Source organism: Calliphora vicina, chromosome 3 (assembly GCF_958450345.1).
Source record: "Calliphora vicina chromosome 3, idCalVici1.1, whole genome shotgun sequence".
NCBI classification, from domain to species: domain Eukaryota; kingdom Metazoa; phylum Arthropoda; class Insecta; order Diptera; family Calliphoridae; genus Calliphora; species Calliphora vicina.
The window spans coordinates 31,851,451-31,867,051 of NC_088782.1; the positions used below are offsets into that span (position 1 = coordinate 31,851,451).

General features: G+C 30.0%; 1 protein-coding gene across 5 annotated transcripts in view; it reads left to right on the forward strand.

The window, feature by feature from the left end:
• Nucleotides 1–15,601, forward strand: part of axo (axotactin) — a 203,314-nt gene that overhangs the window by 105,547 nt on the left and 82,166 nt on the right. For all 5 annotated transcript variants that reach the window (XM_065505190.1, XM_065505192.1, XM_065505191.1 and 2 more), the window contains exon 10: nt 8,876–9,741. In XM_065505190.1, the coding sequence (XP_065361262.1) occupies nt 8,876–9,741 (866 nt within the window). The remainder of the gene's footprint in view (nt 1–8,875; nt 9,742–15,601) is intronic.

Consider the following 15,601-nt stretch of genomic DNA (forward strand, 5'->3'; position numbering starts at 1 on the left):
AAATGATTTACATACGTTTTTAATAACAAATCTACCGTTATTCTACACTGAATTGCAAGTCATTATGTTTTGTATTAAAAAGTGTAGACACTGTGGAAAAAGAAGCTAGAGAAAAAATTGTGCACAAATATCTAAGATAGATATAAGATAGCCAATATCTGCAGCTCGAGCTTGTGTGGTCTTTATATATGAATACGTAAAATTGAACAAAAATATTAATTTTGCAGGCAATCCGCATCTGCGGTTTGAAGTGTCAAGCTTTTCATACACGTTTTTAAAGAATTATATATAAAACTAGTTGATCGCCCCGGCTTCGCCCGGTAGCATTTACTTATGTTAGTTATTCAAGTTTCTCTAACCCACGCACACCAGCCTGTTCTTATTTATTTGCAAATAAAATATGTATCTAAATTTGTACTGCATACTTTAGGGAGCTTTTTTATTACAGTTGACTGGACTCACAAAAAAAGAAGTTCCTGAATTTTTGAATTTTTTTTTTCTTTACAAACCATCTCCTGAAAATCACGTGATGACATTACATACATGGACCGTTTAATTTTTATGTATATAGAAGAGTGTTTTTGAAAAGCGATTGCTGTCATTTATAAGACATCACACATCTGATACAAAGTTTTAGACAAGTTGTCATTAATCAATGACAAGTTTTCATTACTCAAATACAACTATGAAGTGGTCTAATGACAATAATATTGATGTTATACCAAAACACATCAATTAAACAAATTGCCCAAATCTTCGTCCAATCGAGATATATTGGGCAATTGTTAAACATAAATTGAAAAAGAGTGCAGGTAAATAACCAGATTTTGATAAGAACAAAGTGGAATATATATGCTGGAATAACGGCAGAAGTGGTAAGAAATGTTGGTCAGCTATTAATGAGAGGCATAAGAAGAAAAGTCAGAAAATTTATTCGCAATAAAGACTTATAAACCTGCTATTGTCAAATTGTTTATTGAAACCGAATGTATATTTTCTATTCACTTTTTTAGTTTTTGTATATGTACATATATTTACTGAATATATATTGTTTTATTATAAGAGAAAAATCTGTCACGTACTGTATGTCACGTACGATATTAAATTTTATTTATTATGAAATCATCCAAAGATTGGTTTTATTTAAATATGACGGATTGAAAAAGGAAAAATATTTCGTTTAGTGTAAGAAATTAAAAGAAAACATAACGTCTCTCACGATTCGAATATTTTCGCATATTTCTACATGTACCTCAAAATGAGTTCCGATAAACCTTATTTCTTATTTTTGCCAAATCTATTCCTTTCTATAGGCGTACAAATGTCACGTACGATGATATGGAATTGCCCATATGATAAAAAGTATTTATAATGATGTGATTGGGAAGTTTTGCCCCACCCGCCTTATAGTCCAGACCTTGCCCATCCGACTACTATTTATTTCAATGGATGCAGAACGCTCTCTCTGGGTTACTCTTAACTTCAGAATAGTGTATCCGAAATTGGTTTTATTCGTTCTTGGCCTCAAAGGATGAGCAGTTCTATTGCCGCGGAATCCATATGTTGCCACTGAATAAATTTATATTGTACAAATGTTTCAAAATTAAAACTAATACTTTCAAAAAATTCGGGATTTTTCAACATAGTCTCCTATCAGCTATATACACTTTGTCCAACGTTCCTCCAATTTTTTTTTTTCCAAAAAATAATGTTAGTCGAAGTCATCAAAATATGAGGAGCCGCAGAACAAAAGGTACTTTTTCGCATGTTTTCAAAAATTGGTTTTTTGGTATTTTTATAATATTTGGGTTAAAATCTTATAGAAACAATCAAGTCAGCAATTTTTTTTTAATTCGTTTGTGCGGTTATTTCATCTTTGGAGTCAAATCTCTTTCTGCTGAGCCATTTCTTCAGGTTTGAAAACGAGATATAGTCACTCGGGGCTAAATCCGGAGAATCCATGGATTTTTGCGATAAAAACATCACATGTGTGTACTATTTTGTGCGGAAATCTTTTTCATACCCATGAGATGCCTATGGCTTCCACAATTCCACATTCAATTTCCGATTGGCCAACACCATATCGTGATTTTTTTTTTCAATTGTTACGGGTGTTCAGTAAACCACTTTTTTACCATTGAAATTGATGGTGGAGAGTTTCCATTTGTCAAGCTTAGCGTTGGTTTGAGTGATGGCTGCCAAACACAAACTCAATGACATAGCTTGTTCAAAATTTGACAGGAGTCAACTGACAGAAATGTGTTGACAGGAGCTGTGTTGCCCTTTGAGTTTAAGAGGCGGGAAATTCAAAAAGTGACGAACTTATTGACTCGCCCTCATATTTGTAATTTTTGATATACATATATATTTACGACAGATTTTTGTATTAAGTTAGAAACATAGAGCGGAAACTAGAAAAAAAACTCAAACAAAAAAATTACTCAAAATAATCACACTTACGAGTGTTGTTTTTGTTCTCATATAGTTTTTTCTACTAATACATTCTCACCACTTGGGTTTCTGACAACTGAGTTAGGTCTTTGATAGGAGAGTTTCCGCTCTATGTCTATTCTCTATGGTTAGAACTTTTAAGTTTTTTTGTCAATCAGAAAAAAACATGATTATGTAAATCAATCTCAATTGGAGTTGATGCATCATCTGAAATTTCGAATTTTCGATGTAAAATACAGCTGGAAAATGTGAAACTTTTGATTGCAAATAAAAGCCGTTTAGTAGTTTGAAAATTGTAACAACTCTTTATTTATTTAAAATGTACAACAACAGAATTAAATAGTCACTCAATGTTTTTTAAACACGTTTATAAATTCGCAGGAATACAGGCACACTTTATAATGTACACGAATTCACTTGAAAAACACATCACACTTTAAGGCACTCAGTTGATGTTTATTCGAATAGCATCTCTGATAAACTCGCTAACGACTGCAACCTCTGCCACTATTTATAACACTGCCATCTGCACCCTAGATTTCTCTTTAACTGTCTAGAGGTTTCTAATACATACGCCATCTGTGGTGTACTTTCTACTATGTTCTTTAGCTGAATATTCGAATTCGAATATACGGTCGCAGCAAACAGCGTTGCCAACTTACGATCAATGGTCAACTGAAAGCTTTTATTAAATGTTAATAATGCCCACAGATATGTTACAGTTTGCTATTACAGCACTGCTATTTGAAACTACTTTTAAATCAACCGTTAAAATCGTTATATTTGAATTCAAGTACAATTTCGTAACAGTATAAAAAATTATAATTTTTTGACATTGTAGTAACTTTAAGGCTCTAGATGCGGTTTCTTTAGGTTAGTTTGTTTTTCACTGGTCTATAGCTACAATGCAGCCAAAGACAGGAAAAAAAATCTTGAATTGGTTTCCGAGATATAGTCAATCGATGACTTCAAAAATATTGCACTGTGTTATTTAAAAGCAACTTACATATATTTCAAGAAGAATTAATCTTACATTATCCTATATTTAAACCCTTTAGATTAATACCCGTATAATGCATTCCATGCCACTGAATCCTGCAGCATGCAACATTTTAATATTAACAATTTTAACATCAAACGCAATACAATCCATCTAATGGCTTATTAAAGTAATAAATTCTAAAAAAAGCCATTTTATTTTATTTTAACTTATTATAGAGCAATTTCATCTTAAATGGTTAAACATATTTTACCAATTTATCTCTTTTCGACTGTATGCAGTTGAGTGTGTGTGGGAGTGTGTTCATGTCAGTGTGTAAATTTTAATACTTACAACTCAATATGTATGAATACTTTGTATGAAACATGAACAAATGTTATAAATTTATGGCTAAATTAACATGTTGCAGAAAAATGGCAATAAATTTTAAAATAAAAATAAACTATTTTATTGCAAAACTACAAAAGAGCAAGAACAAACATGAAGTTTTGAAGGGCAATAATGGCTTTGCCAGGTAGTGGGCTTAAAAAAGGATTCGTTATAAAGTTTCAATATTTAGAAAACCTATTACTTTTTCACATCAAAATAGAAAAATATAAATTGAAACTGTTTTAGTTACAGAGCCCCTCAAGATTGAAATGAATTCTAAAAAATTCATATTGTGATCCTAAACATGTTAGTGCATGTTTTTGATATATCTCTCATTCAAAATAACAAGTCGTATAAACTGTTTAATCCTGTCATAGAGTGCATTTTTAAAATACATAAAGCAATTAAATAAATGGATGTAAAACTGACATGATACATAATATCCAGTCATTCATTCATTCATTTATTCATTCACTCTTTAAAACAAACACCAACACACAAACTCACAGCCACTCAGACAGACGGATTTACAAACGAACAGACAGACAGACAGACGGTACAGCAATAAATCCAATCAAAAATTAAATTGTTACATTTATAAATAATTGTAGTTTGTATTTCTGTTTCAATATCTATGCAGTATGTTAGTGTGTGTCTAATATTTGTAATTGTTAAAGACATGTTACAACAAAACAAAACATGAATGAATAAATGACTGAATAAACGTACAAACGAATGTTTTATACAAAAATCTATATGAATATTCTTAATTATTATTAAATGCACACAAAACTATGAGAATTTATATTTGTGTAAAGTCCTTTTAATGCTACAAAGAATTAAATTTATTTAACAATTGAATAGAGATATTTTAATTAGTTTTTTTTTTGCTGTAGCTATTTTCAATATTTGTATTATTTTAAACATGTTCCAGAACAGTGATTTGTAATTTAATTACACAGCAACATATTTATTAGTTAAGGAATTAACAATCAAATAAAAAATATTGTTATTTTAATAAAAATTGAAGGAAGTGTAGTTAAGGGATTTGCTTTGAAGGATAAATATTTAAATTCTCACGCTCTTTATACCCTACACCACCATAGTGGGGAGGGTATTATGCGTTTGTGCAGATGTTTATAACGCCCAAAAATATTAGTCTGACACCCACCTTAAAGTATACCGATCGACTTAGAATCACTTTCTTAAATGATGTCCGTCCGTCCGTCTGGTTGGCAGGCTGGCTATCCATGTAAGCCTTGTGCGCAGAGTACAGGTCGCAATTTTGAAGATATTTCGATTTGCATATTACTTTTTCGGCCCAAGGACCAAGCCTATTGAAACTGGCTGAAATCGGTCCATTATTTTACCCCCCATACAAATGTCTTCTCGAAATTGGACTTTATCGGTCATAAATGTTTAATTTATCTATGTATCTACACAAATTTCGCTCCAAATAAGTTTTATATATACAAAATCCATGTCACCAAATCCGATCGGTCCATAATTAGTCATAGCTTCCGAAAATCACTTTAACGTGCATAAATCTCTTAAAAATGTTGGAATATACACAAAATTCAACATAAATAACTTTCATATCTGCATAAATAACACGACCCAATTTGATGGTGATCGGTCCATAATTGGTCATATCCCCACTTCCGAAAATCACTCAAAAATATAAATTTTTGAAGTTTTAAAAGAAAAATGTTTTTGCTCTTTTACTTAGTGTAGGGTATTATATGGTCGGTCTTGATGGGGAATTTTTAAAAACTTTAAAATTTTTTAACGGATTTCAGTTTTTTTATATCTCATTAGAACGAAAATTACGAACATATTTCTCTTCTTTTAAATTAAATTGCAAAAGTAATTTTTTTCAAAACTTCAGGGGGCTTACCGTCTTAACTCCAACCGAGTTTTTTAGGATGATTTTTTTACCAATGTTCACCAAACTGGGGGGAGAGACTGGCAAAAATCCAACTTTTATTTATTAAAGGCCACCATAGTATATATAGTCTGCATCGTTTTAGATAGCGGAGTCGATATACTCATGTCCGTCTGCCCGTCCGTCCATCCATCTGTATGTTGAAATCAACTTTCCGTAGCCCCAAATAACTTACATACATGATTCATACTTCAATATATCGGCTATAGACCCGGTTCGGTTGCTATTTAAAATCTAGAAAATCGTCCCACAAATGACTGAGATATAAGGAAATAAACCAGGACAACATCTGACATATTTTTTTATCTAATATATACTAAGTCATTAATATAGACATTATCTAATGATACATATTTCACAGACCTTTGTAACGACGTCTATAACGCTATAGAAAGCCGGACATACAATGTGCAAAATCGAAAAAATATTGTTACGTTTTAACCTTTTCAAAACGCTGGTTTATTTCCTTTAAATAAATCGTTTAAAAATGTATAACAACCACAGAATTAAATAGCCACTCAATATTTTTTATACACGTTTATAAATTCTCAGAAATACAGACACCTTTTATAATGTACAAGAATTTACTTGAAAAACACAACACACTTTAAGGCACTAAGTTGATGTTTATTCGAAAAGCGTCTCTGATAAACTCACTAACGACTGCAACCTCTGCCACTATTTATAACACTACAATGTTCCTTAACTGAATATTCGAATTCAAACAGCGTTGCCAACTTACGATCAATGGTCAACTGAAAGCTTTTATTTAATAATGCCCACAGATATGTTACAGTTTGCTATTACAGCACTGTTATTTCAAAGCATTATGCTACTTTTAAATCAGCCCTTAAATCGTTATATTTGAATTCAAGTACAACTTCGTAACAATATTTTCTAAACAGATTTATTTTTTCCCACAAAAAAAAAATAATCATACATTTTTTTCACCAATAAATTAAAAAAAATAATAAAAATTTTGAAAACAAATTAAAATTTAAATTTTTTGCACTAAAAAAATAAAAAACTTTTCTTAAAAATGTTTAAATGAAAATAAAAAATAAAATTAGAAAACTATTTTTTTTTTTAATTTTTACCTAAAAATATTGAAAATTTTAGCCGTCATGTATAAACATGTATTCACTTTTATACGTACGTGACATTTGGACTCATTTTGAGGTACATGTAGAAATATGCGAAAATATTCGAATCGTGAGAGGCGTTAATTTATTTTAATTTCTTGCTCTAAACGAAATATGTTTCATTTACAATCCGTCATATTTAAATAAAAACAATATTTGGATGACTTTATAATAAATAAAATTTAATATCGTACATGACATACCGTTCGTGACAGATTTTTCTCTTATAATAAAACATTATATATTCTGTAAATATATGTACATATACAAAAACTAAAAAAGTGAATAGAAAATATACATTCGGTTTCAATGAACAATTTGATAATATCAAAAAAACAATCAGAGTCAAATTCATTTCATACTACAAGCTAATTGTGAGCCTAGTTTTTGTCGCAATTATAGCCTAAAACATTAAAAACTTAAATATAATCAGTTTAAACTATTATTTTTGTCTTTAAAATGTTGTAATATGATCTAAATACTTTCACATAGTAACATTTTATTATTTTCTTCTTCAAATCATCTTGAAAAGAAGTATCAAGGGTTTTTGTGTTTTCAGTCGTGGTAGGGATTCTCGTGGAATTGCCCATATGTGGGATTTCATGTCAAGTGATTCAACTATTATTCCTATTGAATAGTAATTTATACACAATTTTTCAATAAGATGGGTCAAGATCCCTCTGAGTTAGAATGGGTCCAAATTTGACATTTTGGCCAAACTGGTGTTTCTTCTCATCCATTTAACTTATTACCTATTGTTCTTAGCAAAATATGCCCCAAATAGTTTAGATCTTTCTATAAAAAAAAATTTAAAAAAATAAAATATTTTTGACATTTTTTTCCGAAATCAAAATTTTTTTTTTCTCAAAAGAAAGCTTATATATTTTCCTTGAAAACGTTTTTGGTCGCTAAGTGGGATGCGAGTGGGATATCTATCAAAAAAAATATTTTTCAACTCCAGACATACAATTTTTTACTTTTTTTTGCAAAATCTAACTTTTTTTAAAAAATTATCTTAAAGGAATAGACCTCAGCTTTCTTCTGAGCCAAAAAACTAAAAAATCAAAAAAAAACCGGCACATTTTGAAAAAAAGTCAAAAAAGTTTTTGATTTTTCCAAAAAAATCGGATCAGTAGCAATCAACTCCACTGTATATTATTTGATATGCTTATGAACTAAACACTTAAATTATATGAATATTAAAATATTTAAGAAGAAAAACGGCTTACACATTTGATGTATTAAATTACCAGCAGTTAAATAACATAAATTTTCACAATCAAATTGAATTATATAAATATTTTCACAATTCTATATTTCAAAAATGCAAACATAATTCTAATATATTAAATATTACAACTTGTGTTATAAATTATTACAAAAAAATAATTAAAACACAAACATATTTAATAATAACATTCATATTTATATTTATAGTAGAACATAAAACTAATATAATATTTTTTGCTTTTTTTCTTTTTTTCTTTCACTCTATTTCATAACTGCCAACAACTGTTTCAAATAACAAACAAAAATAAATAAATAAAAATATACAATCACCAACAACCACTGCACAAACAACAAACAAACAAACAAACGAAAATCTAACGATGATTTTCAATGAATAAAAAAAACTAAAAACAACAAACAACTCATTCCAAAACATGCGGGGGATTCAACAAACGAATGAATTTCGAAAAAAATATATTTCTGGTCATATGAACACATATGGTGTTCATTATATACGATGTTAACGCACTCACACACATGCTGCTGTGCCACTAACAATAACAACGGAAATGCAAATCTAAAACGGAAATTGAAAATACACCAAAATACTATTAACAAAAACAACAACTACACACACGCACACACAATTACAATGACCAAATAAAACTGGCAATTGAATGAATGAATGAACGAATGGATGAACGAATGTTTGTTGGTGTGTACGTTGCCAACCCACAGATACGTTTATCTGCAGATAAATTAAGTTTCGACTTGGTGCCCGACTTCCTAAGTAACGTCACCCTCTCCACGGTGGTCAAGATAAATCGTGCCACCTCCTGGCATGCCGTTGAATTGGACTACAAAGAGGGCGAAATTAAATTTAGCGTAGATTATCAGCATCATCGCAGCCAAATGTACGGTTTAACTTTCAACATCGGCGACAAATTGATTATTGGCAGCAGTCTAAAGTCAGCCGCATCTGGTCTGGTCGGCTGCATACGAGACATTGAAATCAATGGCCACCTCATCGAACCCCGTCATGTCGTCAAAACGGAACGTGTGGTGGGCGAAGTGGCGCTGGACAACTGCCAGTACATAGATCCCTGCAAACGGCCCAATACCTGTGAGCATGGTGGTAAATGTTTCGTGAAAGATGACCGTGTCACCTGTGATTGCAAGCACACCGGTTACATTGGCAAAAATTGCCATTTCACCAAGTATCGCAAGACCTGCGAAGAGTTGGCTCTGCTGGGCTACACCAAGTCAGATGTCTATCTCATCGATATCGATGGCAATGGTGTATTTCCGCCTGCCCATGTTAAGTGTGATTTTCAAAGTTTGGAGAATGCCACCAAAACCATAGTGGAACACAATCTGCCCAGCCAAGTGGATGTGCGTTCGGCACAGGGTTCAGATTTCAGTTTCAACATACGCTATCGTGAATTTTCACCGGAAATGTTGCAGGAATTAATATCGCATTCGTTGTATTGTACGCAGTACATTAAGTATGATTGCTACAAGGCTCAATTGGAGTTGCATTCGGCCACCTGGTTTACATCGTCAGCGAAAAACCATACGGTCGACTTTTTGGGCAAAGTTAAGAGGTGAGTTAAACAAAAAAAATACAAAATTTATTTGGTTTTGTTTTGAGAGTAGGAAAAATGCAATAGAAATGTGTGTGTTTGTAGACAAATTCTTATAATGAAAGTTGAATGTGGCGTATACTTAATACGTGAGTTTTTAATAAAACTCATACTATGTGGTGTACCCTGTTTGAATTAGTATACACTGCATATTGTACCATGGTTTAGAACCATTTTATTTGGCAAACAATTCGTTAGCTCATAAACCATGGGAAATATCTTAATGAAATTTTACACAGTCGGAGCTGAGGTGTTTCTGAGTTGATTAAAAATTTCAAAAGAAGACAAGATTTGTGAGTCTTTTGAACACTCTAAAAAATGCATGTAAATTTACTACTATAAAGTAAGTAAGTTCTCATGTAAAATTGCTCAGTATGCGTAAATTTTAGCACAATATGTTTATCAAAATCAATTACATACTTTTATCTGCAAAAATACAAACAAAATGTTTTATTTTGAATGTTTATAATATAATAGCAATTTTAAGTTTAAAATTACATACAGATGCGGTCAAAATAATAGCACCATGACATTCATATTGTCTTATTAAAATATTACGTAAAAACTGTTAAATTAATTTTTGTTGGTTTTGTATTAATTTATGCTCAATTGAATAAACTTTCAAACATTAAAAATAATTTTGAAAATTAGAAGCAAATTTTAAAGAAAAACAACATAATATAGAACTACCTACGAAATTCATCAGTCAAAAAAATAGCACCAAGATATAAATCGATTAAAATAAACAAAAATTAACCAGGACAAAATTTAATTTATTAGCAATTATTATGGTTTGTAATGTTCTTAACACGTTATTATTAAAAGTAAAATATTGCTGCCTTTTGTTTTCGTATTTTTTGGCAAAAAAGAGACCGACCACCTCCTACCCATAAAGATTCTAAAATGTTGTATCCAACTTGTATGCCAAATATATCTTTTCATTGCCCAAAATAAATTCTTAAATATTTTTGGTTTCCTTTTACCCTTTTTGTGACTCTTGGCCATCTAGTTTTAATAAAATTATGTTTGGGGATATCGCATCCTGTGCCACGACATTGACCTTTTAGCTTGAAACCCAAATTTATATCAATTTATCATTCCATAGATCATTCATAAGGTCACAATTTCTTTGATTTATATCTGAGTATGATTTTATCAAGCATTTGATCATATAATATTGAATTATTTATTCCACATATTCAATATATTCTTCGAATGTTATAGTAGAAAAACCACGATCAAATTATAATTTTAAAATCTGTGTGTTTTTAAGAAAAGATGAATATATTATCTTAAATTTTAGTTGAAATTGGATTCGGAATACATTCTATAGAAGTCTGATATCAAACAATATAATTTGTTTAATTATTTGACCAAGAAGTTCTTTGGTACTTGAATGTTGAAAAATGGTAATGTGACTTTGGAAATTTTACCTTTAATAGAGGATGTTATATTGTTATTGATAAAACTTCCCTAGGATTTAAATAATTTAAATTTTGTTCTTGTAATGGTCAGCGCATAACTGCAACACTAGTCTCCACTTTTGACCACCGTGCAGAACATAAATGTTTTTTAAAACCATTTCTAAATATCTATAAATAGTTTTTTTTCTGAATTAGGCTAATTGTATGTTCAGAAATCATAATTTTTGAAACTAGAGCTCACATACACCACTCTTTTTGTTACTAAAAAAATTTGAAAAGTAAAATTAATTTTTAAATTTTATTCATTTCGATATAAATTAATTCAAATTATAGTATGGCGATTTTTAAAATAAATTATAAATAAATATTCTATATTTTTTCGACAATTTCTTACGATGCACAGAGGGGCCAAACATACTAATTTTGCGGATTAATTGAAAAAACAAATTTCAAGTATCGTGAAAACTGAAAGTGCCAGCTTAAAGAGCACAAAATTCTACATCAGCAGGCAAAACATTAATGTGAAATATTAAAAGGTATTTTTATAGTCACGTGTTGAAATTACATATTGTGAGAAAAAAACCTAAAAAATTTATAAAAAAAAATAAAAAATTGAGCAAATAAATACTATTTGTGATAGGTAATTTAAAAAAATTAACAAATCTAATTATGCAACCATCAAGTTCAAGTATTTATTGATATGTTTTGGTTAAATTTAAATTTGAATTATTTGTGGAAGTGGCTTTGCTAATAGTTTTTATATTGGAAGTGCGAAAAAAAAAATGGATTTTGTCAGTTCAAATGGACATAAAGTTATTAGCTGGGCTCAGCTGGGCAGAGAATTTAATATAATTTAAAAGCCTGGACAGTTAGGCGTTGTTTCAGAAAAAATTAGGTTGCGCATCGGTGCGCCTCATAAGTTATATGTTAATTAGTAAAAGCTTCACCCTTTAAGCCTACCATCAAAAAGCACTTTGCGATTCTGATAAACGTTTTATTGCTGTCGTTGTTGTTGTTGTGTCTCACTGATGTAGTTCTATAGATATAGGATAATTAATAATTAATTTCTATGGGGGGAACCCGATTCCACCCTCGTATACCCTTCCGATTTTGGCGGAACGTGTAGTTTATTTTTAGAGTTCCCGCAGCAAATTTAGTGTGCATAACTATTGTAGTTCTATAGATATAGCACAGTTAATAATTATTATATATGGTGGGTAATTGACTTCCCCCTCCTATATCCCTAAAATTTTGTTACAATATGCGGTTTGGTCTAAGGGCTACCCACGTAAAATTTTGTGAACGTCGCTATTATTGTTGTTGAGATATTAATAAATCCGTAAAAAAGGGGCATTTGACCCCACTGTGCGATGGTGCTATTATTTTGACTGCACAAAATCTGGGTATTTTTCAAAAATACCATATAATTGATTGAAAGGTTAATTTTTCTTAAAGAAAACTTTACTCATAGAAGAAATAGAGATTAATTAACGATATACTATAAATTTTTAATTAAAATTACTATGAAAATAAAAATATTTTCTATGTTGATTGCTTTAAGGTTCTGTAGCATAAATAGAAGTTTTACACTAAAATTGTGTAATCTTACTTTAAACGTTTAATACATAGAAAAACATAGAGGGGAAACTAGAAAAAAACTCAAACAAAAAAATTACTCAATATAATCACACATACGAGTGTTGTTTTCACATAGTTTTTTCTACTAATACATTCTCACCACTTAGGTTTCTGACAACTGAGTTAGGTATTCAACAGGAAAGTTTCCGCTCTATGTCTATTCTCTATGGTTTAATATACAAATTGTGAACATTTTATTTATAAAAAACAAAAAGCAATTTGCCAAAAAAAAACTATTTGATTTTACACACAACATGTATTTTTACCCTAATTAAAGTAGGAGAAAAGTTACCTACTATTAATGTAGGAAGTTTATATGAAAATGTATTAGAGTGAAGCGTAGCCTTATGTACAATTATTTGGTATTATTGAAAACTTCAATAATATGGAACTATGGGATCAAACAATTCTGTAAGGAATTTTGAATCTCCAGTTGTTTTGGTGAGATTTAAGTAACGAAGATGAAATTTTTGTGGCCATAATTTGCTTATCCAATTGTATCCAAGCCATTCCATTCAGGTATTGTAGGCGAATTCTTCTATCCTGGATCCTGAGTCCTCATAAGATTCTAAGACGATCTAGATATATTCGTTCGTCTGTCTGTTGAAAGCACGATAGGACCTAAGGCGATAGCTGTCAGAAATTATGCACAAATACTCTCTGTTACTACCCAGAAAAAATTATATTTCAATTCAAACATTTCTCCCATATTGAACTGGTTTCAATTATTTCATAATTAAATCAAAAACTAAATTTCTTGATATTTTCTCTGGGCACACTAAGAAAGGTGACTGCATCACTACAACAATACAAAAACAACAGGTACTTTGTTTTTGTTAAAAAGTAGGTGAACTGTCAAAGTTGCCTGTTGTTGTTTTTGCTTTTGGGTTTGTTGTATTTTTCGCCACAACAACCACAAGTGAATTGACAATTCAAACTGAATAACAAAATAATCAGCTGTTTCATCGCAGTCACCTATCTAAGTGCGCCCTGATATTTTCTATTGAATTTTGAGTTTTGAATTTGATTATTTTGACAATTAAATATATGTTTGAATTGAAACGGTTTAAGAAATAGTTTTTCTGCGTGTAGGATCTGATTAGTATTGAAAATGGTCAATAACGGTCCATTATTTCACCTAGCCCCCATACAAATGTCCCCCGAAATACAGTTTAACCAATCATAAATATGTGATTACGCGGCAATTCTAATAAAATTTTGCACAAAATAGTTCTAAGTCCTCTGAAATGATATTGTAAAATATGGCGAATATCGAGTAATATTTGTAGCTAGGCCCCCTTAAATAATGACTTAAACATTCATATTTGTCTTACAAGAATTAATATTGTGATGAAATTACACATAAACAAGACCTATATGAACCTAAGGCTTTCTACCAACTTTTGTGAGGATCGGCCCATAATTGACACTCTTACTTGTTTTTATACCCTTCACCATGAGTGGCAACCCTATAAAGTATATATATTTTGGATCGTTATATATAGCGAAGCTGATATAGTCATGTCCGTCTGTCCGTCTGTATGTTGAAATCAACTTTCCGTAGCCCCTAAATAATTTACATAAATGATTCATACATCAATATGTCGAGACTTCTTCCGGCTCGGTTACTATTTTAAATCGACAAAATCAGCCCACAAATGCCTGATATATAAGGAAAAAACCGGGAAAACCTCGATTTTTGGCCTATTTTTTATCTATACCTGGATTACAAAGTCATTAATATAGACAATATGGATATCTAATGATAGATATTTTGAAGTCCATTGCAACGGTGTATATAAAGCTATAGTAAGTTCAAAATGGGTCAAAATCGGGAAAAATATTTTTAACCCGAACATTTTTTTGGTCATAAATTATTTTTCCAAAAAAAAAATTTTTTAAAATTAAAAAAATTTAAAAATCTTTGTTTAAAAAAAATTAAAAAACAATTTCGAAAAGAAAAAATTTAAAAAAACATTTTTATTAAAAAATTTCGAAAAAAAAATTTTAATTTTGTTTACCTAAAAATATTTAAAAAAAATTATTTTTAAGTATAATTTGGTGAAGGGTATCTAAGATTCGGCACAGCCGAATATAACTTTCTTACTTGTTTTATCTATATCTTGATTACTAAGTCATAAATATTGACAATATGGGTATACAATAATAGATATTTCAAAGACCTTTGCAACGTCGTATACAAGGCCAAAGTAAGTGGTCAAAATCGGGAAAAACACTTTTTACGCCAAATTTTTTTTTCGGTAACCGACTTCGAAAAAACCGGTTTAACCAATATTGAAGGGAATTATTTTAAAACTTTAAAAAATACTCTTTTGTATGTAGAAAACATAAAATATTCTATTCATAGCTTTAAATTTTGTAGTTTTTAGTAGCCAGTGCTAAATTCGTTTTATTTTGTAAAAATATCAAAATTATTTTCTCAGTAAAATGGAATTGAGTATAACTATGTTACTAAATATATAATACTAGTTTTAATTATTTGATTATTCATTAAATTTCAACTAAAAAATGTATCATACATTTTTAGTTACATACATTTGATTATTTTGAAATTTATTATCAACTCGACTTTCTGATATGTAACAAAAAAGGACCTATAAGATAAAAACGCATTGTAAATCATACAAAATAAGAAATAAAACTTAACAGATTTCAAAAATATATAAAATCAAGGATTTTACAAAGTTGTTTGTCTCTCCTGTAATATTTCTGAAAAGGAACTAAGCTAACGAAATGAT